Source organism: Aotus nancymaae, unplaced genomic scaffold (genome assembly GCF_030222135.1).
Source record: "Aotus nancymaae isolate 86718 unplaced genomic scaffold, 86718_ANA_hifiasm-v0.15.2.pri h1tg000108l, whole genome shotgun sequence".
Taxonomy (NCBI): domain Eukaryota; kingdom Metazoa; phylum Chordata; class Mammalia; order Primates; family Aotidae; genus Aotus; species Aotus nancymaae.
Window position 1 is genome coordinate 27,414,055 of NW_026988523.1, and position 27,264 is coordinate 27,441,318.

Sequence of the window (27,264 nt, forward strand, 5' to 3'; positions counted from 1 at the left end):
TAAGGATGACCTAATAAGGGGTTCTAGTATCTGCTTACTATTGCTATTACATATGCTTACGAATGAGCTGAAATAACAATTGGAAGCATAACTCTCACTTCAAACAAAAAAATGACCATGTTGCTGTTTCATGTCTCCAACAGACCTTGATAATACTGACTCTCGTTTTTTGGTGCTTGTAGGACGCTCTTATTTCAGTTTTTGTAATCTTCATGATTCCAAAAAGTATCTGATCTAAAAACGGAATTGAAAGCGTAAAATTTTAAAATGCCAAGAGTCCTGTGAGGCAGAGATGGGTGGATCACTTGAGGTCAGGAGTTCAAGACCAGCCTGGCCAACATGGTGAAACCTCATCTCTACTAAAAATACACAAAAAAGGAGTTGGGCATGGTGGTACCCGCCTGTAATCCCAGCTACTCCGAAGGCTGAAGCAGGAGAATCACTTGAACCTGAGAGGCAGAGGTTGCAATGAACTGAGATCAGACCATTGCACTCCAGCCTGAGTGACAGAGTGAGACTCCGTCTAAAAAAAAAAAACCTCTTTCTTTAACTGTGTCTTTTTAACAATATTTGAGCACATGTTCAAATATGATAGTACACTACCTCATAAACAATTTGGTTATTAACCTTGTAGCAAATATTACAGTTAATTTTAAAAGTTTTTTACATTTAGAAAGTCAGAAAGGCAGTCTTTTCTGCCTTTAATGAAGCAGATCCTCGAATATAGCATATAGTTTCTTACCTCTAGTGTGACATAACTTTGAATTAAAGGTAACAAAAAGCCTTAATATTAATAAAGATGATGACAAATGTGAACACAAAACTTTTACACATACAGTGTACTGAAAACAGTGATATAGTCCAGTCAATGGGCATTAGAAAATAAAAATATTTTGATGTGTAGATTAATTTGTAACATTAATCAAGATGGAAGACATACAAAAGAGATTAGGTTCTACGTCAAATCATACAAATTAAAATTAAACAAGATTTATTGGTTTTTATTCATAAATAAAGAAATGTTCAGCACAAATTAGATTCAAATATTTAAGCAAGGAAAAACTCAGATGTTTTTAACTTATTTCCTCTCAAATTATGTTTTATGAGGAATTTCATGATGTATTGAAATATGATTCCTCTTTCTGCCATTCATTTCCTTGTTATAGATTCTTGATAAGACATAGTCCTTGAGGAGAAAAAGAGAGATTTTTGAAAAAAGCATCAACTGCAGTCGTGTTTATTACAATCTTAGCATTTCAAGTTTTCATATAATGAGTCATTGTTTTTATTAAGTATAATAAGGACAGATGATCTTACTTGGTAAATAATATCACTAGTTCCCTTTTAAAAACTCAATATTATTTACTACACTACTCACCATTTGTTAATATATTTCTACATTGTTTACCTTTTTCTCTTGAAAGTCAGAAATTCATACTGTACCAAAACACTTAAATAGCATATAAATTTTTTTCCACCCTGATTTTACCACAATTAGAAATAAAAATAAAAATTTTCCCTACTATTGTGTGTCTTTTAAATATTTTTTTAATAGAGTGGTCAAAGCATCTAAAAAGCTGACTTTATGTAGTTCATATAGTTCATGGTTTGCAATTTTTAAAACAGGTAAACATGCACTTTGCCACTACTTATATTTTTAATATTCTTAGTTGAACAAAAAATATAATTTCCATTTTTTATATAGTGTCTTCAAAAAGGGTTAAAATTCTGATCCTACAAGATGGTTTACATAATTTTATTATACTCTTTTAATATTTCTCTAAGAAAAGAGTCAAATTATTTTCTGTAAGTGGCAGAGGATATAGTTTTTAAATTGTCGTGTGAGGAAACACTTTAGTATGTGATTTCCAATAGCTACATAAAAACGTGGTCCTGAAAATAAATACCTTATTTTCCAACATTTATTAGTAGTGCATGAACTTATATTGAGAAGTAGGAGAAAGTGTGATTTTGTCTTTATCACAGAATATATGTTAATTTTTGCACATTTAAATATTGCACATATAAATTAATTTATTTTTCCATTTGCCAAAATGTCACAAATATCAAATGGCTAGCATTGATTTCACTTCAGACAATTCAGAAAGCCTGCTCAATTAATTAACACTTCCAGTTGTTTGCCTGGTATAAAAAAGAAGTGAAGAAAATACGACTATTTTTTCTTTCCAATTGGAAAGAAGTGCTGTAGAACATAACATTTCTGAAATGTTGAATAACAATCTGAAAAAAAAATACCTATAGGTCAAAGACTCTTCTTACCTTTCTCTTGGAATACATCTTGGATATTCTAACTGCCCTCTGTCACATCGCATTCTAAGTTTAGATTCACTCATAGATAACTGAACCATGTAAGTGTTTCTTCTACAAATAAACTCGATATATTCACCATGCAAAATATGTGGTCTGTTGTCAAAATCCCATTTCAGAAGTAAATTATTCCTTTCCATTTCAGCAAAAGATAATGTGCATGGCTCTGAGAACAAAAAGTAAAAAAAAAAAGTTAAAAAGAAGAAAACTATCTTGATACATCTTGGTACACACAGGAATCATGTGTTGCCTACTCATGAGGACCTTAAAATTCCCAGGCATAAGAGTGGTAAGCCAGTTAACTAGAATTAATATTTGAGTCAGGAAATATGTTCAAACATCACAGAAAACAGTGAGCCATTTCTCTCTGTGGTCTTGGATTTGGAGAAAAGGTATTTTCTGCCACTTAGTTTTATGTCATTAGCCTTTTCAAAGATAGCAAACAAAAAAAGGTATTTTGGGGGAGCATTGACAGTTACTAATGGTCATTGAAATCATGCTCTTTTCTCTTTTTTCTTCTTCAGAAAGTTCGAATAAAATTCTCATGGGACAAATTATTAATTGCTGTACAGATAACATTTTATGTAAATGTAGACATGAACTAGAGTCTCAGCACTGACCCAAGCTTTACAACCTCATGCCATCCAAAGTGGTGGACGGTTACTTCTCTTTAAAATTTCTGGTTAAGAATTATCAAGACTGGATTAAGATGTTTAAATTCTAAGCATGGAAAGTATAATTGTGTCCTTTCCCAGGTATATTAAACAAAACAGAACCTTAAAGTATATATATTAGGATACACAAAAAAACCTCTTTCATTTTTTCCCCAAAATAAAAACATTAATATTTCTAAAATATCAAATATCAAATTATTTCAGAAAATGGAATTTCTTGTGTCCTTATTTGTCTCCTGGATGACCTAGCATTAAGGAATAGTTTCTGAGACAGGTAAAAAGGTCCAGAGTTGCTAATATGGCATATCAATCATATACCTGCAATACATTAACAAAGTTATTTACAGCATTCCCTCCCCGGTTGCTTCAGGGGATACATTTCAAACCGCAGTCCATGCCTGAAACCGCAGATAATGGCAAACCCTATCGTCATGTATTTAGAACATGTTTCTGTTCATGTCTTCTGCCCACAAATGTAATGCCTCTGCCACCTCTACCACGCATTTATTATGCACCGTAGCTTGTCACTTTTGCAGTTTTAGGTGCAACAACAAAACTAGCATGTATGTCTTTTTCCTTCTTCAAACATTCATAGATAGAAGACTCACTGTTACCGTGGATCTTAACAACCTCAGCATACATTTTCTTTTTAAGTTGAGAATGTCCACCTTTTCACTTAAAGGAAGCAGTTTATAGCTTCTTTTTAGCGTATCTGGGCAGGAAGGATGGAATGGCATGAGATTTTCTTATACTACTTAGTGCATAATTTAAAACTTGTAAGTTGTTCATTTCTGAAATTTTCAATTTCACATTTCAGACTGCAGTTTACAGCAGGTAACTGCAACCACATAAAGTGAAACTGCAGCTGAGAGGAGAGTACTGTGTTCAGTTATTTTTTTCAACAACTACTTATTAAATGCCTTTGTGTCAAACGTTATGCTGGAAGTGCTACAGGCGATAAAAATGAACAAGAATTATTGTAGTCATTACAAATAGTTTTGAAAATAAATTCAAATAGTACTATAATTTAGGATGTCATTGTTCTAAAAGCATGAGATTTAAATTAAGAGAAATTTAAAAGTCGACTCATGGACCTTTAGCTTTCAGTTATGACAGAGTAGATTATCTCAAACCAGCACTTCTATTAAGAACCAGACATCTGAAAAACAGGAAAACAAGCAAGAATTTCAAGGTATCAGAAACCCTCCAAGGAACTTAGTCAAGGAATTAAGGTTCTGGAAAAAAATTTATTCAGGTGGGTTCAACATCTCTGTGAGGCTGGGTGTGGTGGTTCATGCCTGTTAATTCCAGCACTTTGAGAGGCCAAGGCAGACGGATCATCTGTAGTCAGGAGTATGAGACCAGCCTGGCCTAAATGGCTAAACCCTGTCTCTACTAAAAATAAAGTTAAAAAAAAATAGCCAGGGGTGGTGGCGCATGCCTGTAATCCCAGCTACTCTAGAGGCTGAGGCTGGAGAATCGCTTGAACCCAGGAGGTGGAGGTTGCAGTGAGCCACGATCACGTCACTGCACTCCAACCTGGGTGAAAGAAGGAGACTCTGTCTCAAAAAAAAAAAAAAAAAAAAATTATATGTGCCATTTTTTTTTTTCTTAAGGTATCTTTTGACTCTAGTCTGAGCTGAGGGGCTAGATGATAGAGAATGGCCAGCATTGGCATAGAGCCAGCAGAAGTTTTGAAAAATCTCATGGAGTTGAAGATACAAAAATGAGAATTTGGGTAAACCAAGGCAGCTAGGACTTGAAAAGTAAAGAACATAGAAGGATAGGAGTTGTAGAAATAGGAGCTTGAGGCTCTGCACCAGATTTTCTCTGAGGTACTGCTTATCCTTGATTTGCACAGAGGCATAGGATGAGGAGCCAAGCAGAAAGTAAATCATAAAGTAAATAAAAAGTTACAGTGGGCATTTGGGCAGTTTCCCAGTGATATCAGAGAGAGTCAAGGAGAAAGAGCTGTAATACACACAACAAACTCTGTGAAGAACCCTAGAGCATTACAGTCTGTGAGAAAAGGCAAACAGATGTCTGAAAACAAACGTTGAGAAAGCTTTATTTCTAATTATATTGAAACCAACTGCCTCTACCGTAATCATCAGCCAGAGGACGAGCACTCTTTGGAGTAAGTTGACATCATCCAAACCTCCTAAAATTTTCCGTAATATAATATTTAAAATTCAACTGTTAACAAAAACATCAAGAATTTGGGGCTAGAAAATAGAAAAAAATATACACAGGATGGTCCAGTTATTGGAGTTTGCAGACAAGCCTTAATGAAAAGTATGAATGATATGTTCAAGAAGTTGATGTTGAGATAGGATCTTTCATCAGATAACTCAAATCTACAAAAAGAAAATATGAAATTGAAATTCTAGAAATGCAAAGATAATAGCTGAAATTGAGAACTTAAAAGGTAAGTTTAAAGCAGATTGGATACATCTAAAGAGAGGATTATCAGACTAGAAGAAAATTACCAAATTGAAACAAAGAAATAATACAATGAGAAAATTAATAAAACACTACTACAGTGAGACAAAAAGAAAATGAGAGAAAATATAGACTTATAGAGACAACGGCATAGCAAAAAGATGTAATATGTGTATCGTGGACTCACAGAAGGAGCAGGAAATGTACATTTTAAAAGATATTAGCCAAGCATTTCTAAAACCCATGAATGATACCAAGTACATCAAGATTCAAGGAATGCTACTAACTTGATGAATAAAATGTAAAAAGAAACCCACATCTAGGCCAACATAAATAATTTACTGAGATTAAAAACAGAGAGTAATGTTAAAAACAGCAGAGAAAAAAAGAGATACATTACCTTCAAAAAAGTAGCATTAAGAATAACATTGGATTATTTAACAAAAACTATAAAAACCAGAAAAGGATGAAATGACACATTTTAAAGCACTGTAAGAAAGTCAGGGCTAGGCTACAATTCTATATCAGGCAAAAATATCCTTCAAAACTGAAAGGAAATAAACATACTTCCAGACTACAAAAATAAATAAATAAATAGATAAACCCTGAGAAAATAATAAAGAAATAATCATTTTCAAGCAGAAGGAGAAACAGAGAAACAGGAAAAGGTGAGGAGCAAACGCATTGATAAATACATAGGTAAATCTAAAGGACTATTATTGTTGGAGAAAACTATAATGTCAATCATATCTTTCAGATTTAAATTATAAGTAGAATTAAAATAGAGAACATAATAGTACAAGAAGTTGAAAGAGTAAACAAAGTTAAAGTGTTTTAAAGTCCAAGAGAAGTGGTACAAGTTCTAATTCATTTTGGATTGAATTAATAAAGATTGTTTGATATAATCTTTATGATAATGGTTAAGAAAAAAATGACAGGAAAGTATAATTAACAAGCTAATAGAAGACGAAATGGTTTGCCAAAAAATAGATATATCCATAAGAAAGTAAAAATATTTTTCAAAAGAGAAAATAATATAAAACAGACCGGGCACCATGGCTTACACCTATAATCCAGCACTTTGGAAGGCCAAAGCAGGAGGATCACTTGAGCTCAGGAGTTCAAGACTGGCCTGTGAAACATAAGGCGACTCCATCTCCACTAAAAATAAAAATAAATAGCTGGGTGTGGTGGCACACACTCTGTCTCTACAAAAAAAAAAATTAAAAATTAGCTGGGAGTGGTGGTGCACATCTGTGGTTCCAGCTACTCAAGAGTCTGAGATGAGAGGTCATTTAAGCCCGAGGTCAAGGCACTCCAGCCTGGGCAACAAAAGAGACCCTGTCACTCTTTATATATCTGTCTATTTATCTATCTGCTGATAGACCAGCCTAGGCAACATAAGGAGATTCCATCTCCACAAAAAATAAAAATAAAAAAAATAGCTGGGTGTGGTGGCACATTTACCTAAAGCAAATATATGCTCCTTATAAAGCAAATATCAACAGATTTTAAAGTGCAGATATAATTCAAAGTGTGTCTTAATCGAATTAAACTAGAAATCAATAACCTAAAAAAAACTAGAAAATCCCCTAAATATTCAGAACTTTAAAAAGAAACTTCTGTGTACCTATGCAACAATCTCGCATGTTCTTCACATGTACACCAAAACCTAAAATATAATAAAATAAATAAATAAATAAATAAGCAAAAAAAAAAAAAGAAACTTTTAGATGGTTCAGTACACATAGAATATATCAAAATGGATATTATAAAATTTTCTAGTTGAATGGTAGTAAAAATCCAAGATCTAAAAATGGGTTGGATGAAGTTAAAGTTGTGCTCAGAGAGAAATTTCTATTTTTAAGTCATATATTAGAAAAAAACATAAACGGTGAAAATCAGTAATCTGTGTATTTATCTAAACAAGCCAGAAAAAAGAGTAACAAAAGAAATACAAGAAAGTAGAAGAAAGGAAATAATAAAGATAATAGCATAATTAATAAAATAGAAAGCAAAATTTGATGAATCAACAAATGCAAATGTTGGTTGTTTGCAAACACTAATAAAATGTATAGACCCTTAGCAAGGCATGTCAAGTCAGAGACAGGTGTTAATAGAAGTAAAAACAAAAGATACATCAATGAAAACCTCCAGAGGAGGATAGGAAGATGTCGTAACTACTTTATGTTAGTAGATTTCACAATGTAGTCGTTATGAACGAATCAAGAAACCTCTCCCTACCAAAAAAAGTCCCAGATGGCTTCTCCAGTGAACTCTTAAAATTATGAAGGAAGAAACAGCACCAACTGAGAGAATCAGAAAAGAGGGAACACTTCCCAATCATGGGTTGAGGTCAGCATAAACTTGGTATCAAACCAGAAAGGAAAATAACCAACCAATCTTTCTCATGAAAATAGATGAGTAAAATATTGATAAATAAAAATACAACAACATATAATATGCATAGTGCATCACAACCTTATGGAATTTTTCATGGGAATACAATTATGCTTTAACATTAAGAAGAAGCAATATAATTTATTAAATTTGCAGGGAAAAAATGAAAGTAATAATCATGTAATTATTTCAACAGATATTGCTAAAATTAAACACCTGTTGAAGATTCTTTAAAAATATTTTTGGCAAGAGAGAAAAAAATGTTTTCTAGATTTTTTTTTTATTGTACTTTAAGTTCTGGGGTACAGTTCTCAAAATAAGACATTAATGCAGCCAACAAACATATGAAAATATTCTCTTCATCACTGGTCATTAGAGAAATACAAATCAAAACCACTTTGAGACACCATCTCACGCCAGTTAGAATGGCGATCATTAAAAAATCGGGAGACAACAGACGCTGGAGAGGTTTCTATATCTTTAACTTGATTTTTTTCAAAAGTATTTATAACAACACTCAAAGGTGAATTATTGAAAGTGTTGAGAATGGGAAACAAAAAGATATCCACTACCTCTTCCATTCAACATTGTACTGAAGTCCTAGCCAGTGAAAGAAAATAAGCAAAATAAAAGTCATAATTGGAAATAAAAAATATTTTCTTATTATTTACAGTTATGCTATTTTATGCCTCTGAGGGCCTTGGTAAATGTTATTCTTACTAGGATGCCTTGCTAATAAAACATTAATTTGCTTCATCTTTCCATACTGTGTTGTCCATTTCTTTGTTTTCCTATTGTACAAATGTTTTCTATTATAGTACCAATCACAATGAATGATAATTGTTAACATTTAGTCGCACCACTACAGCTTATTCAACTTATACCAAACTACCTGATGTGTGGTTTGCATTTAACTGATATTTATTAGTACAAACTGAACTATAGTTATTTATGATCTAGAGGAAAGAATAGAAGTCAGTGATGAAATAAGTACATGAGTAAGATAACACAAATGTAGCAAATTTAGCATTTTATCAGTGTTATGTTAACTCAAAAATGATGGCAAGTTAAAAATATATAGTTTCACTTTATTAGAGGCATATTTAGTAGTACTTACCTAAACACAATGGTGGTGTAGTCCACACTCCCTCTAAACAATAGGCCTCCCTAGATCCTTGTAGGAAATAGTGATCAAAACATCTGTATTCTATTGAAGAGCCATTTTCATAGGTGTCTACTGTTAAACCAATAATAACTCCATGTTTAATAAGTGGAGGAGATGTGCACATTCCTTTAGATTCTGCAAAATAAGTTTTAAAGTATACAATGAATTGCTATAATGAGCTTCCAGTATTTTATAAGTGCTACAGAAATAAATTGAGACATTTTATAGAAAGTCTTTTTTTTTTTTCAGACAGAGTCTCACTCTGTTGCCCGGGGTGGAGTACGGTAGGTGGCACGATCATGGCTCACTGCAACCTCTGCCTCCCCAAGTCAAGCGATCCTCCTGTCTTAGCCTCCTAACTAGTTGGGACTACTGGTGCATTGTTTTTTGGTTTTTGTTTTTTAAGAGACAGGGTCTCACTCGGTTCCCAGGCTGGTCTTGAATTCCTGGACTCAAGAAATCTGCCCACCTAGCCTCCCAAAGTGCTGGGATTACAGGTGTGAGCCACTGCACCTAACCATAAAGGCATTATTAAGGCAGTTCTCAAAATTTTAAAATATTGAAAATATTTCATAATAATGTTATACCATGCAATTTATAATTAGAATCTTATGTTATAATATTTACATACTTATTTAAAACCAGCAGAGTATTAACAATCATGATTTTACTTTTCCCTAAGTGTATGGGATTTCTATAGAAGCCACGCCTTCTATATACATTGTCTTCCTTTTCTTCTTTATTAAAAGTAATAGTCCCTATATCTGGGGATTACTGAGACAATGGGTCCCCAGTAAGCCCTAAGTAGATGCTTTACAGTGTTTGTTGTTGAGTGTTCATAAGAGGGTGATCAATTCTCTGAAAGTCTGGTGACATTTATAAAACCTATTGATATTTTCTCTTCATAAAATTGATTTATTGGAATTAAAAGATGTCATCATGGCCATCCTATATAGGTATATATGCTGACTGAAATCTGATAATTGGATCACTCCTAACTTTATGGATCAGAAGATGATGGTGGTGAATTGGTTAGGGTAATAAGTATAAATTTTCTCTAAAGATCAGCGATGTTGAGCTTTCTTTCATATGTTTGTTGGCCGCAGAAATGTCTTCTTTTGAGAAGTGCCTTTTCATATCCTTTGCCCACTTTTGGATGGGGTTGTTTTTTTCTTGTAAATTTGTGTAAGTTCCCTGTAGATTCTGGATATTAAACCCTTGTCAGATGGGTAGATTGCAAAAATTTTCTCCCATTCTGTAGGCTGCCTATTCACTCTGATGATAGTTTCTTTTGCTGTGCAGAAGCTCTTTAGTTTAGTTAGATCTCATTTGTCGATTTTGGCTTTTGTTGCAATTGCTTTTGGCATTTTCATCATGAAGTATTTACCCATGCCTGTGTCCTGAATGGTATTGCCTAGGTTTTCTTGTAGGGTTTTTTATTGATTGGGGTTTTACGTTTAAATCTTTAATCCATCTTGAGTTAATTTTTGTATAAGTTGTAACCACAATGAGATACCATCTCACACCCAGTCAGAATGGCAATTATTAAAAAGTCAAGAAACAATAGATGCTGGTGAGGCTGTGGAGAAACAGGAATGCTTTTATACTGTTGGTGGGAATGTGAATTAGTTCAACTATTGTGAAAGACAGTGTGGTGATTCCTCAAGGATCTAGAACCAGAGATACCATTTGACCCAGTAATCCCATTACTGGGTATATACTCAAAGGAATACAAATCATTCTATTATAAAGACACATGTGCACATATGTTTATTGCAGCACTGTTTACAATAGCAAAGACTACAATATCAAATGCCCATCAGTAACAGACTGGATGAAGAAACTGTGGCACATATACACTATGGAATACTATGCAGCCAAACAAAAGGATGAGTTCATGTCCTTTGCAGAGACAAGGATGAAGCTGGAAACCATCATTCTCAGCAAAATGACACAAGAACAGAAAACCAAACACTGCATGTTCTCACTCATAAGTGGGTGTTGAACATTGAGAATACATGGACACAGGGAGGGGAACATCACACACCGGGGCCTGTTGGGGGTGGCCAGGCTAGGGAATGGATAGCAGAGGATGAGGGAATTGGGGAGGGATAACATTAGGAGAAATACATAATGTAGATGACAGGGAGATGGATGCAGCAAACCACCATTGTATGTGTATACCTATGTAACAAACCTGCACGTTCGACACATGTACCCCAGAACTTAAAGTATAATAAAAAAAAATAAATAAATAAAACCCTACAAATTCTGCACTTGTATCCCAGAAAACGAAGTAAAATAAAAATTAAATTAAATCAAATTAAAATGAGTAATAATAAATAGAAGAAAAATAACAACAAAAAACAAATAAATTTTCAACCCAGGTAGCAGATATTGATCAAGTAAGATACCCATAGAGAGCATTATTATTTTACCTTTTTTAATACATAAAGGGTATTTCACTTCTCCTCTGTTGCACCGCACATTTAACTCAGACAATGGAGTTAATGGAGATAAGTCATATCCCTGTTTACATACAAAATCTATTAAATCTCCATGTAATACTTTTCCTTCATATTTCCACTTCATCTCTATGTTATTTCTGTTCATGTAATCCACATTAACAGTACATGGCTCTGAAAAACAAAATACTCTTTTAAATTCTTGTGTGAGAAATATAAAAGTGATATTTTTAAAACAAAAAATATGACAAGTATCAAAAGCAATTTTATAATTGAAACCATCATTAAGGCTTCCCACACACATATATACATATAAGAAAATATATACTTCATTATTATCAAATGGATCTATATATTACTTATTATAATAAACTAAAACCACTAATTTAAAACATCAAAAATACTGTTTAAGAGCATCAATTGGTTAGATTAATAATAATTTTCTTTCTATAAAATAAAAACCTTGAACTGCCATATAGAAAATAACAGAAAATCTCCTAATGAATAAAAGCAAGACTCCTGCCCTCATGAAACTTACCTTCTAACTGAGAGAAACACCCACAATACATAATAAATATAATAAAGATATGAATTGCATAATTTGTGGCTGATATGGTTTGGCTTTGTCCCTACCCAAATCTCATCTTGGATTGTAGCTCTCACAATTCCCACATCATGGGAGGAACCTGGTTGGAGGTAATTGCATCATGGGTTGGGTTTTTCCGTGCAGTTCTTGTGATAGTGAATAAGTCTCATGAGATCTGATGGTTCTATAAAGAGGAGTTCCCCTGCACATGCTCTCTTGCCTGCCACCATCTTCTTCTTTGTCTTCTGTCATGATTATGAAGCCTCCCAAGACATGTGGAACTGGGAGTCCATTAAATGTCTTTCCTTTATAAATTACCTAGTCTCAGGTATGTCTTTATTAGCAGTATGAGAACAGACTAATATGGTGGCCACCTTTAAATTACAGAACAAGATAAATTTGATGAGGGGTAACAAAAGAGCTAGGGAAGAGAAGTTGCACTTTTCAGTGAGGTGATTAGGACAAGCCAAAATAAGAATATTTGTACAAAAGCTTAAAGATGACTGGGTGAACCATGTCATTTTCTTTATAAAAGAGTGTTCCAAGCAGAAGTAACAATCAATGAAAAGGCCCTGAAGTGAGAGCATTCTCGGCTTGTTTGTGGAAGAATAAGAAGACTGGAAAGACTGGAGTGATAAGAGCAGGGAAAAGAGTATGGAGAGGTTAGAGACTCTTAATGTCTAGAATAATAATTCCTACAGAGAAAATTCTACTCTTCATTATATTGTTGTGTGAATTTGTACTGATAGCCTTCCCAGTTTCAATAGATAAGTAAGATATACAAACCACCTTTCTCTTGCCCTGATAACAAAGCTTAATCTTCATTTGGTATTTCCTTTGATTCCTTAGGACCAAGCCTAACTCTCTTGAGGCAGTTGTTCCAGATACAGAATGATGTATTTCCTTAAATACATCATTGTTATTTCCTTAAATACATCATGGTTATTTCCTTATGAGCTTGTTTCATTACTAGCTTGGCCATAAAAATTTTAATCTAGTCTTTGTCCTTAGAGATTACTATACCTCCATTGAATTAAATATCAATGACATCAACAACTTAATATCAAAAATATTTATAAAAATATGAGAGCAACAGAAAAATTCTATGGGAATATGTATCTGAATTTGAGTGGGAACCGCCTCGAAGTATTACTTGGAAGGTAGAAACTACTAACAAAAGGTTGAAAGAGCTCAATACTTAAAACTTACATATACTTAAAAACACTATAAATAAAGAGAATTTAAAAATAATTGCCATAAACATTATCAAGTGGATAATTTAATTTATATAGATATTGATCTTATAACGATGAAAAACAGCTAAACTATCAATAATTTATCCATGAAAAAAAATCTGTGGCCAATAGAAAATTGAAAAATTCCAAATTAATTAATTCCTAAAAAAAATAAAATTAAAACAACTGTGCTTGCCTGCTTAACAAAAAATGTCAAGATTAAAATATTCAAAGTTAACAAAGATTAAGAGAATTACTACTTTAATTCACTTATGGTAGGGTTAACGAATCAAACAAACTTTCTAATAGGCAATTTGGTAATTAATAGAAAATGAATTAAAATTACCAGATCTCATAATTATTTTTAATAAAAAGAAATAAGTTTAACATGTACAAAGATCTACTTGGAAGTGTACTGTTTGGAATATAAAAATGTTGAACACTAAACATCCATCGATAAACTGGTTAAGTTACATACGTTAATTTCCATTATGGAATACTAGGCAGTCATTGAATATATATTGTAGAAGTATGACAAACCATGTTTATAACATATTTTGAGTGAAAAAAATCTAAGATATATACCTCTGTATCTTATGATAGCATTTTTGTGGAGTGTGCGTGTATGTGTATCTGTGTAAAACATTCAGAAGACTATTATCAAAGTTATTAACAAACACTTTTATATAATCCACAAGATGTAACAAATGCGTCCATTTGGGTGAGGATGTGGTGGTAAAAAGCTGTTAACAATATATTCTACCAAGGAAAGAACAGGACTAATTATTCTTCTCCAAATGACATTCTGAGGGCAATACAAGCAGAGATGTTGAGAGGTATATAGTAGAGAGGGAATTTTAGCTAGCAGAAAGGCAATCCAAAAAGTAATTTCTTGCAAAAATGTGAATATACAAAAATGTGAATATACTTAATGCCACTGAATTGTACACTCAGAATTTGTACACTTAAAAATGTACACATAAAAAAATTGAACATTAAAGTGGTAAATTTTATCTTATGTATAATTTGCAACAATAAAAAAGAAGTAAGGGGATAAGAATTAATGTGGTCCTAGACGCTGAGATTTTAGGGACTTTCTACTTAAAGAAATGAGGGGTGAAAACACTTGGGAAAAAAGGTGTATACAGAATCATCATTTTCATGATATAAAAGACTGTAAGAAAATCACATGAAAGTACAAACATAGACATTCAACATGTTCTCTTTCTTACCCAAGCAAACGGGTGGGGATGACCATTTTCCTTGTTCACAACGAGAGATTTTTGATCCCCTCAGTAAGTAATATTCATTGCATCTATATTCCACTGAGGATCCTGTTGTATAGCTTGCCAATAACCCATCTGCAACAGCCCCATTCATTACAACAGGAGGATGCTCACAATTCTCATTATTTTCTAAGAAAAGAAGTTGTTTTAAAATTAACATAAGCTTATAACAATATAATATAGTCAGTCATACTATAGTGTCTCAATATTTGTATTGTATAAATTTGGACAATTGTTTTATGACTTCAGTACAAATGTGAAAAACGTTATTCAGCTCAAATATTTTTAAAATTTGCTAAGCAAGAAACGAGAGCAATTATGTTACCTAAAAAGAACTATGCATATTTTTTTCTCTTTTCTCAGTTGTGAAGGAATTATGATATAGATATTTTTTAAATCTGTAGAATGAGAAACTGTTCTTTAATCTAAAGATTATGGTCAATTCTAAAATTGCTCTTTGGAATTACCCACTTTTATTTTCTTATTTCTCATTCCTCTTCATCTCTTGTCTGAATCAACCCATGAAGGAAATATCCATTTTTTCCCCTTTTTTGGTATCTTTCTCTTACTCTGTCAATTTCCTTAGCATCCTTCACAGCTTTTGCCTTATTCAATAAATGTCCTAGATAAATATGTTTGCGGAGATCTCTCTCTGATCTGATCAAGAAATGAGAAAGAGGACAGGAATAGTAGCCCCCAGGAGTGATAGTGTAGCCTGGTGGTGCCCTTCAGAAAATGAAAGATCAAGGACATGCCTCAGAAAGGGATAAGGTTAAGAATGGCCAGATGCAATGCTCTACCCTAACTTTGTAGGATATATGGGGAGAAGAAGTAGATAATGCTATGTGGCCTGTCACTCAGTCCACCAGGCCTTTATTTACTTCTCTGACAAAGCACATCATCATTTGTGTGCTGTCGATTAAAGCGTACAGGTCATGGTATGACACAGATCAGATAATTGTGCTTAGCACTATTGTGTTCAAAAGGTTTTGTTTTGTTTTTTAGAAAAATTTTTTTATTATAATACTTTAAGTTCTGGGGTACATGTGTAGAACATGCAGGTTTGTTACATAGTTATACACGTGCCATGGTTGTTTGCTGCATCCATCACCCCGTCACCTACATTAGGTATTTCTCCTAATGCTATCCCACCCCTAGCTCCTCACCCCCCGACAGGCCTCAATATGTGATATTCCCTTCCCTGTGTCCATGAGTCCTCATTGTTCAACTCCCACTTATGAGTGAGAACATGCAGTGTTTGTTTTTCTGTTCTTGGGTTAGTTTGCTGAGAATGATGGTTTCCAGCTACATCCATGTCTCTGAAAAGGACATGAACTCATCCTCTTTTGTGGCTGCGTAGTATTCCATAGTGTGTGTGTGCCACATTTTCTTTACCCCATCTATCATTGATGGGCATTTGGGTTGGTTCCAAGTCTTTGCTATTGTGAACAGTGCCTCAATAAACATACATGTCTACATGTCTTTATAATAGAATGATTTATAATCCTTTGGGTATATGCCCAGTAATGGGATTGCTGGGTCAAATGGTATTTTTAGTTCTAGATCCTTGGGGAATCGCCACACTGTCTTTCACAATGGTTGAGCTAATTTACATTCCCACCAACAGTGTAAAAGCATTCTTTATATTGACTTAAATTCTGTAGATGGCTACACACACACACACATGCATACACACACGTACACACACAAAGCAGAAGAGTAAGTGCTATAGCAATGTGTTTCTAATTTGCCTAAACAGTCTATTCCTAAGATGTGCATATTAAATTAAAAGAATGGAAAATTTTACATCATAAGCTTAGCTATTGATGTTAAATGTAGCATACATACCAACACACTTGGGAGGAAGTGTCCATTTTCCACGCCTGCAAGTTATCTCATTTGATCCATGGAGAAGGTAGCCACTTTCACATGCATATGTCACTTTATCCCCATTGTAATAAATCTTAGAGTGTAAATTCACTGCACCATTTTCAATGAAGGGTGGTTCCTCACAGGCTACCTTCTGTCCTTCTGAAAAGGTACAGTTAAAAGAGAAAAGACCATTTAGTCACACATGCAGATTTCATTTTAGCAAAGCTTCTTCAAGGTGTTACTAACCAATGCATTTTGGAGGTTCTGTCCATTTTCCATTTTCACAGCGTATTTCTTCTGACCCATGGATCTCAAAATTAAGTTCACATTCTATATGAACTATTTCTCCATGACGATAACTTGTTGAACTTGAACGTGTTTGAATTTTCGAGTTCACGGGCAGAGGTGGAGGAGGACATCTGCTTCTTCTTCCTTATCAGCAAATTTAGTCATAGAATTACAAAAAGTAATAAAGATTTAATGAAGGTGTTCATTATGTCAAGCACCATAGAAAACATGGCCGACTGATTCTAGGAATATTCCTTCGATCACCATCTCTTGATGTTAACTTCCTTGTGTGATACCCCTTTTCATGAGTAGGACCTGTGACTTGCTTCTAGCCCACAAAATTGCAGCAAAAGTGATGGATTTTTGATTATGTATACATAATTCTGTAACATGAGATTTTAACGCCCTTCTTGCCAAGAGACTCTCTCTCCTTGCTGGTTTTGAAGAAACAAGAGGCTACATCATTAGCTTCCAAAGCAGAAGGGTTGCAAGGCAAGTGGAAGGGGCCTGCCTTCAGTTAACAGCCACAAGAAACTGAGGCTCTCAGTGCAGCAGTCTGCAAAGCACTGAATGCTACCAATAACCATATTGAGTTTGGAAGAAGACTTGCCCAGTCAAGACTCAGACGAGACTGCAGTCCAGCTAACATCTTGATTGCAGCTTTGTTAGCTATGGATGCAGAGAGCTTGTTAAGCCACACCCAGACTCCCAACCTACACAGAATGGGAAATAATATCTTTGTGTTGTTTTAAGCTGCGGAGTTTGTGGTGACATTGTTATGCACCAACAGAATACTAAAATAGCAGGCCTTTTAAATTCATCACCTCCTTTAGTGCTAAAATAACTTTATTAAGTAGGAACTATTATTTTTCCTGTGTTATAGACAAATTAAAACTTATGAAGTAAATAAATTAATAGCATGCAGCAGATCTGTTCCTGAACCCTTGGCTATCTAAATTAAAATCCCCTGCTCTAAAATACTGACTACACTACTTTCTTATTGCTGCTGTGATGAATTACAGTTTAGTGACTTAAAATAGCACAGATATATTCTCTTACGGTCCTGGAGGCCAAAAGTCCAGATTGAGTTTCACTGGACTAAAATCGAGGTGTCAGGAGAGCTGCATTCCTTCTGGAGGCTTTGGAAGAGAATCGGCTACTTTTCCTTTTCTAGCTTCTTGCAATTACCTGTATTACTGGGCTCACAACCCCTTCCTCAAAACACTGCAGCCTGTGGCTTCCATTGTCACCTCTCCTGCTTCCTCTTCTGTAGTCAATCTCCCTCTGCCTCCCTTTTATAAGAGCATTTGTGATTCTACTTAGAGTCTGAAAAAATAATTCCAGATAATATTCCTGCCTTAAGATTGTTAACTTCAAAGGGTCTTTTACCATGTAAGGTAACATTTAGTGGTTCCCAGTGTTAGAATGTGGTTATATTTTGGGAGGAGTAGGAGAGATATGACTCAGCCCACAACACTGCCTGTTGTATGCCTAATGACTGTTTACCAGAGAAAATAGGCAAGTTGTCATGCTGGCTAAATTGGAAGACGAGTAGGGTATAGAAGGCCTTAAGGAGGTCTGCCATTTACTATTGAAATAGCAACTTGGGAGACCGAGGCCTGCTGATCACCTGAGATCAGGAATTCGAGACCAACCTGAACATGGCAAAACCCTGTTTCTACTAAAAACACAAAAAAATCAGCCAGGTATGTTGGTGGGTGGAGATTGCAGTGAGCTTAGATCGTGCCACTGCACTCTAGCTTGGGAGACACAGGGAGACTCCATCTCAAAAAGAAAAAAAAGAAAGAAATAATAGGCTTTTAAAAATTTGCTTAAAAAAATCCTCTCTACTACTATATTAAGGATGTTAAGCACGAATGAAAAACTATAAAATCTTTAAAGTTACTACTGTTCAGTCCATTTAGGGAATTATGATAGTTCCCGGCAATCCCATTGCAAACCCCTGGTCAGAGCCTTCATTCATTTTCCTAGCACCTGTTTCAAAATTTTCACCACTTTCTTCCAAGTTCTACCTTCACGTCTTTCACCTGCCTGTCAATAGACATTATATCCCATATTACAGAAAATAAAAAATGACTATCAAACCCTTGCCTCACCCTATCTTTCCAATCCTCAAACTCCTATTTGTCTCTTAAGACCAAATTTAAATATTATCCACCACCTCTGTGAATGTTATTCCTCGGCATACCAATCAGAATCTCTAATGTTTATTCCGTCACTTTGTACCTGAGTTGATTGTACCATTTGTCACATTATAGCAATTATTTTTTTCATATCTGTATATTCTGCTAGATAAGACCCTCGTATCTAGGTGTGTTTAAATAACTGTGGATGTCTTCTGCATTACCTGTTAGACACATTTAGTAAGAGAAACGTGACCATAGATATGACATTTTTGGGTAACTTTTACTACATGCCTCTTTCCCATTTTCACTTCTGGGGATTATTCTTTTGCTTTTTCTGCTTTCTACCTCACTATTTTGGAGACTAATTTTTATATCTGGAAGTATGTGGCAAATTAAGAGAAAGTGTCCTTGCAAAGCTGCCAGATTGGGCTAATTAGTCTAACAATTCCCAGTAAGAAAAGTTATTTGTTATAATAAGGGATTTAAAATGTATAATAGAGATTTTAAAATAATAAATGTAAAAGATATAGTTCTTTACAAAGTAATACAAAACAAAGATTTATTCAGATGGAATATATTAAAGATTGCTGGAAATAACACTAATTTAAAAGACAATGTTTATTTCAAAAAATAGGACTCAGGAAAAAAATTAGGTATCACCACAGGAATTTTGTCAGAGCTAATGGAGAATAAAGCTGATAAAGACATGGCATTTTGTGAATGTTAAATTTAAAAATTTACCTTCACATACAGGAGATTCTGGGTACCAACCAAAGCTATAGCATTGAATTAAATCTGATCCACTGAGATAATAATTTTCATGACAGAAAAACTGAACGACATCTCCTTCTTCATAGGTTTGCTTTACAGGATGAAAATAACCATTTTCGATTAATCTTAAAGAAGAGCACTTTAATTCTACAAATGAAAGAATGAATAAAAATACAGACAATTGTTTATTTTTTCTGCTAGAACCAAATTCACTTACTATTTACATGATATATCTAGAATAGAAATTAAATTTGCCAAAAAAGCTTACGAATTCATTTTATGTATTTGTTAAATAGCATTCCTCTTATTTTAATGTAATCTTGTGAGCTAAAATGAATTTTTTCTACTTGAGAGCTTTAAACTAACAAAGACTGCTATCAACATAATTAAAAATAAAGGCAAAAAGTATGGAAAATGAAACATAGTGTGACAACTTATATACACTTCTCTATGAGAGAAAGTTTTCAAGGTGAAAATAGATTTTATTCCAAATGAGAACCTACTGGTACATTTTGGTGTGACAGACCATCCGTATGGGTGACATTCTACCTCCTCGGTCTTGTTTCCTCCAGCTGTGTAGTAACCAGTGGCACATTCGTATTGTACTTTGTCCTTCACTTTGAATGTCTTCTGTGTTGTGGAATAATTTCCATTATATAATTCAGGAGCCAAACATGTTTCTAAAATTACAAAAATTATTTATTTTATAAACCTTTTTAATAACCTAGAATATTTTAAAATCTCAAAATGTATTTTCATGAATCTTAAGAATATACAGTAAAATCAGCTCTTAGCAAAATGGAAAAAGAACCCCAGTTTCTCTTTGCCTCTCTATTGTCTTTTTTCATACACCTATTGACCTAACCGTACCAGTTTTCTGTTCTTAAAATTCTGGTCTACAAGTGCTTAACCAAAGGCCAAAATTCAACTGACAGCTTGTGTAGTAGCAATTTTTAAAGTATGTCCTGTCTATGCATTTGTACAATTTAAACAACATACTAACAAAGTATACATATATTTAAATTACTGAATTATTTTTAAGTATATCTGACTTTGGTTCACAATGTAAAATAAAGTACATGATCTTAAATTCTTCTGTAATGAAGGAAATAGTGACATACAAAGAAAAAATTTCTTTCACTCAGATGTGGTACCTCATGCCTGTAATCCCAGCACTTTGGGAGGCCGAGGCAGGCAACAAGATCAGGCGTTCAAGATCAGCCTGGCCAATATGGTGAAACCCCATCTCTACTAAAAATTACAAATAATTAGCCAGGTGCGGTGGTGCGCACCTGTAGTCCCAGCTACTCAGGAGGCCGAGACAGGAGAATCACTTGAACCCAGGAGGTGGAGGCTGCAGTGAACTGAGATTGCACCACTGCAGTCCAGCCTGGGCAACAGAGCAAGACTCCATCTCAAAAACAGAAAAGAAAATAAAAAGCTTATTTTATTTTATTCCATTCCAATTCCTTTTATTGGTGCAAAGTAGGAATTATTGGTGTAGGTGTGTTGTAGGGATTGAGAACATTTGGATTAAGGAATCACTTAGCACTTGAGAAAAGTAATGTAATATTAACTTCTTGCATTGCAGACATAATGAAAAATAAATTCTATTAAATAAAAAATGCCTCTTCAGTTTTAGGAAATGAATATTATACCATGTTCTTTCCTACAGGTTGGTTGAGAAGACCATCCATCAGAGAGACATTGAACCACTTCTTCATCCTTTCCTCCACTGGTTTTGTATCCTGAAGTGCAACCATAATGCATGTTCTCTTGAATTTTGTATAATAACTTTATATCAGAGATGTAACCATTACTCAGCTCAGGCTTAATGCATTTTTCTATGGGAAAAAAAATTTATTTGTTTAACTTAATAATGAAACTAAGCTTGTGTTTTACTAACTTCTAAAATTAAGCCAAAAGCATAATGTTAATATTAGCAATTTAATTTTGGAAATATCTGCATATTTTTTTTTGAAAATGGATTCAAATATAATACTGACTTTCATTGTATTTACTATTTTTAGTTCTTACAGTAATTTCTATTCCCACCACATTTACTTCCAGGTAGGTTTGCTAAATATATCAACTACAGCAACCATATTCGATGCCCTCTTTTAAATGAAACTAACTCAATCAAAGCCCCTTACTCTGGGTCACCTGCCCTAGCGGAAGATAATTGATAGTTTGACGATAGTGTAGCCTGACATAAAATAATGAAATGAGTCAATTAGATTACCTTCTCACAAATTTGAACTCAAACTTTCATTCAAAATTGAAAAACACAGTTTTTAATGGGTATCATGAGAGAAGTTGGCATACAAAGAAGAGATCAGTCTTACAAATGATAAAGCATTGGAGTAGCAATATTGCCCTTCCAGAGGCCAGTGTTTCAAGCATTTTTCTGGCATCCTATGCTTAATTATCAAAATAAGTTTCTCATTACTTAAAGTAAATTACATCTTTTCCCCTTGCAATGTGATTAATAACAATTTCAGTTATTACCCTATTCCCTTCAACAGAGTATTATTAAAAACAGATAAAGAAAATAACATTTTAACATAAAAGCATTATTTACCAGAATTCAAATTATGCTTTCAATTTGTAGAAAGACAGTTTGCTAGTGATTTCGTTTTTCTCTACTACAGTGTTTAACCACTTTCCATTTTTATTGGACCCGTAGTTTTATAAACAAATTTCTTTGAGTATTGTAACATTGAGTTGACACATTCAGCTGACTTACTAAAGCACCTTGGTTCTGGAGACCAGCCTTCTGCTGTACACGTGGTTCGCCCTTCTTGTCTCCCACTTTCGGTGGTATAACCAGCCAAGCAGAAAAATGACAATTTTGTTGTTATGTTCATTGGAAAGTAAAAGCTTTTAAAAGTGTAGTAATATTGGGCAATTCTTCCATTTTCCACATGAGGAAAACCACAGGGTTTCTCTGAAATGAGCAAATGTCAAGCTGAAAATGGAAAAAAAAATCTAAAAACATAAAATTTGTAATCAGGTGACAAGACAAACTAATTAAAAGTTATTTAGAGTAACTTGAACTAGTACTTATTTTTCCTAAATTTTTATGGTACTTTTGTGACAATTCAAGCAGTCCTTTTATCATAATTGCAAGTTACTTTAAACATCCACCAGTCATGATAAAACTTAGCAGACTGCTTCTTCAGGCAAGCTCCGCTAACTTTGTAGAACAGTACTTTCTTTTTCTTATTAGAGACAGAGTTTTCCTTGTTATCCGAGCTTCAGTGCAGTGCTGAAATCATAGCTCATGGCCACTGGGAGCTTCTAGACTTAACCAATCCTCCTGTCCTGTAGCTAGGACTGCAGGCACATGCCACCACACTTGGCTAAATTATGCTTTATTTTTTGTAGAGATGGGGAAAGGGGTCTCATCATGTTGCTCAGGCTGGTCTTGAACTCCTGGACTCAAAGGATCCTTCTGCCCTGGCCTCCCAAAGCACTAGGATTACAAGAGATAAGCCACTGCACTGCACCTGCACTTCCTACTAGATATGTATCAAAAGTCACATATGTAATTTAAAAATTTCTAATAGTCACATTCATAAAAAATATGAAGGATGAGCTGAAGTTAATTTTTATAATATATTTTAATTGACCCAATATATTGAAAATATTTTACATTCTTTTTTTCTGTTACTAACTCTTTAACATTCCCTATGTATTTATAGTTACAGTACATATGATCTTGGGCTAGTGACATTTTAAGTACTGTCTCCAATAGCTATATGTGGCTAATGCCCACTGTAATTGGACAGCACAGTTCAGGAATAAAGTTTCTCCTTAACATATGCAAATTCATTAAAAATTTTCAAATAAATAGCATTTTCCAAGAAAAAACAGACAACAAATTAAAACGAATAGAATACTTTAGCAAGAGCTTTGCAAAACAGGATATTTAAATGGTCAGAGACCTAGTACTTAGCGTTATTAGTCATCAGGGAAATGCAAATTTAAATCACCGTGAGATAGTACTGCATATCCAATAGAATTGCTGAAATGAAAAAGACAGGCTATCTCAATGACTGGTGAAGAACTGAAGAAACTAGAACTCTCATATTTATACAATTGTAAGTATAAATTAGATCAAACTCTATGAGAGAACACCTTTGCAATATTTATTGGTGTAAAACATGTACAAACCATATTCGTGATTAAAAAAGCATATATTTGTATACCAAAAGACATGTAAAAGAATGTGTATAACAGCACTACTCATATAGTCCCAACCTGGAAACAATCTAAATGTCCATAAATAGGAAAAAATAAACACATTTTACACTATGTATACAATGGATATTATACAACAACAGAAATGAATGAATGGTGAATATCATAAACATAATATTGAGTGAAAGATGCCAATCAACTATGAATTATTGTATAAATTTGCATAACTTTTTAAAAGAAGAAAAACTAATCCATGATAACAGAAGTCCAATTGGTTACCTTTGGGGTTTAGTGCCCTACAGGCATCAGTTACGTTTCTGGGGTGCTGTCACTGTTCTATGTCTTGATCTGGATGGTGTAAAACTATATAAAAATTATAGAAGTGTACCCCATGATTTTTGCATTTTTCTGGATATATTATACTCCAAATCAAACACATATTTAAAAAATATATCTTTGTGTTGAAGATCCTAAAATCATAAAAACACTTAAAAGAAAGAAACGCATGAACAACCCTAGGAGCTGTGTTGAGAAGAAACATGGGCAGTCATGGATAAAAGAAGGGCTGGATCTAGTATGATTACTGTTGCTTCAATGCCTAAGTTGGTCACTGCATACTAATGCTACCGTGAGACATAGAATAAAAGTAATGCTAGCCTAGTTTTGAAGGAAATGGATGTGGAATGATGAGTAACCAAACTTCCAGCATCTGATGGAGCAGACAGAAAAACACGGGCAGGATAGTTCCCATTTTCTGAGAATTCTTCTCATCATTTTTCACACCCAAGAACCCAAGGAATTTACAATAAAAAGGCTCTTCCAAAACTCCTTGTGCAATGGTGAATACACAAGGAGTTTCCCTGAGGGCACAGTTGCTTGTCAGGGAGGGGCAGCAAAGTATTCTTTGCACAACAATCCTAGATTGTGGCTTTAAAGACTCTGTCCTGGGACATATCTCTCCACCACCAGTATAGGCACATTACTTGTTAAGGAGGCTTGAATGCCTTGGAGAATATGAATTCCTGAGAAAAAATTATTGAGAAATGTGAGGAATATACTAATTATAAGTAAACCAGGAAATCACTGATGTCTGGTCATCTAAAAAAGTATATGAAGAGATGTACACATTAGCAATCAGAGAACGGTAAATAAATAAAAATTGGATTTCACATTGCAGATAATAGCATAGCAACCAGTACAAACATGGACAATATGAGGTGATGGTGAGGATGATGAGAAGCAATAATTGATATCCTCTCTCGGAGATGATATACTTTGAAACTGGCCTTCTGCAAAAGTAATCTGTCGCTACTCACAGAAATCAAGTACAAGAATAGATTCAATAGTTTCACCTGTGAGTGAATACAGACTGACGATATTCTCACAGAAAGATAAGTTGGTTATATTATAATATTCGTTTCAGAGCTATTTGTGGTTGAGAAACTAGAGTAACATGTCAAAACATTATAGTAGGTCCAGGGGAAATGGACTTCAAGATTAGGAATAAGGGGATAAAATGTGTAAGTAAAGCAAGAGTGAGATCTTTCACAAGTTAATAATAATTGCATACCATGAAATGAGAAATCCAATTAACTGAATTCTTGCCCCTGAAGTTCATAATGGGAGTTGAGAGAAGCATGCAAAAATAAGATTATTGTCTCGGTCTTTAAGCAGTTTACTTTTTTTGTTATGTAAAATAGTATTATAATGTTATAATAATCAGAAAATTCAGTAGAATATTTCAATGTCTTTATGGTATAGATAACAGACAATTATATCTGCTAATATTTCCCTATTTAGACAGAAAAATAAAATCAAAAGAAATTCATGCAAAAATCATCCTATTACAGAATTAAAAGTATCAAATAAGATTAATTCTGTGTCTTTCACTTTTATAATTTTAATCTTAGATGTTTTGGTAGAAAATTTACAGTAAATTATTGAATTAAAATACAATTAAAACTTATATATTTAATTTCAACAAATTCCCTAAGATGTTTATTTTAGAAAAGCCTTATTGCTGTAGTATCCTTCTTTGTATGTTCACTCTTGCTAATACAAAGTGCCTCTCTGGATTCTTCATCCTACGATCTGATAATATTGATAATTGTTCCTAAACAACATACCCGTGTACACTGCCTCCCTTACACTATCACACTAAGCATACACACTGGACAATATGAATATAAAGCTTTCTAATAGGGAGTCCATAGGTATTGGTTTGTTTGGAAAGTCTTGATTTACACGTGTTCAAATAATTATCAATAGAACCCTTCTTTTACTCTCAAAAGTGTCCCTGTTTGTACAAGCAATTATATGGTTGTCCTACTAATCAATACTTAATGTCTTCAACCAATGAATAATTCATTGGGATAAAAATCAAAGTCTCAAAAGTAGAAAATCTTGCTCATTATTTATGGCTATTTCTTTTTCGAATTTCCCACATTAAACTCTCACCTTATGAACAGAATTAAAATTGTACAAGTTTTGTCAGTATTAGGAATGGATTCTAGCATATATTTAGAATTAAAGTTAACATGTGACTTTGAAATGGACATACTGTAGCCTGAAAACATTTTAGATGTATTTAGATCCTGGTCTCCTGTCCCCAAACCTAGAGATACAAGCGCTTTTGTTTTGTTTTGTTTTTCTGGCTTATGCTACTGTAATAATTAGTAATTTTGCTCACAGGAAAAGGTCTAAATATTATTAAAAGTTGTGTTTATAAAAGATATGTTATAAAATTGATATATTAAAATGAAAGAGTATAGTAAAACTTTGGTTGTATAAATATTAGAATCTCCATTTATATGTTTTAGAGAATAAAGAATATTAAGAATTAATTTTACCTTCTGCATAGAGTTCTCCTGAGATTATTAGTATGATGATAAAAGGCAAGTTTTTCAACCTCATCTTCAGTGGTGTGCTTCACAAATATTTTAACAATTCTAGCCACTAGGAACTTGTCATTAAGTACACAATACTTCTCATGAGGAAAAAGTTAATAATTTACATCTGTCTAAGTCCTTTTGTAGCAAGTCTTATATTTTACTTAAAATATTTTCAAATAATTTTAAAGTAACACAACTATATTAATTGACATTACTTATCTTGCCAGAGTCCAATAAGAACATTATAATTGATTTGGTCATCAATAGCAGCAGAATAAATAATTAACACAGGCTGCATAAAAAACTAGGTAAATTTTCAACCTAAGTTCCCAGTTGTAAATTCATAGATTAAAGTTCACTTGTGGCCATGGATCTTTACCAATGTTGATCAAGTAAAAAGATGAACTTAGGAACATGAGCTAATGGACACCTGATGTTGAAATATGTTGACGTCTAGATTGCATTTCTCCAAAGAGATATATAACCATAGTTGTCTCAAGCAATGATAGAG

General features: G+C 33.7%; 1 protein-coding gene across 2 annotated transcripts; it reads right to left on the minus strand.

Annotated features, from left to right (window-relative positions):
• Positions 1 to 974: 974 nt before the first annotated feature.
• F13B (coagulation factor XIII B chain) lies at positions 975 to 26,922 on the minus strand. Of its 2 annotated transcripts, none has more exons than XM_012464853.3 (12): positions 26,712 to 26,922; positions 22,406 to 22,606; positions 21,318 to 21,503; positions 20,163 to 20,339; positions 19,630 to 19,806; positions 16,700 to 16,885; positions 16,430 to 16,612; positions 14,528 to 14,710; positions 11,448 to 11,648; positions 8,962 to 9,144; positions 2,281 to 2,494; positions 975 to 1,186 (listed from the first exon to the last, which is right to left on the minus strand). In XM_012464853.3, the coding sequence occupies exons 1-12, from the start codon at positions 26,773 to 26,775 to the stop codon at positions 1,150 to 1,152; spliced, it is 1,992 nt and encodes a 663-aa protein (XP_012320276.2). In that variant the 5' UTR covers positions 26,776 to 26,922; the 3' UTR covers positions 975 to 1,149. The 2 variants fall into 2 exon arrangements, with proteins under 2 accessions (XP_012320276.2, XP_012320277.2); XM_012464854.3 differs by having other exon boundaries at positions 22,406 to 22,627.
• Positions 26,923 to 27,264: the final 342 nt, after the last annotated feature.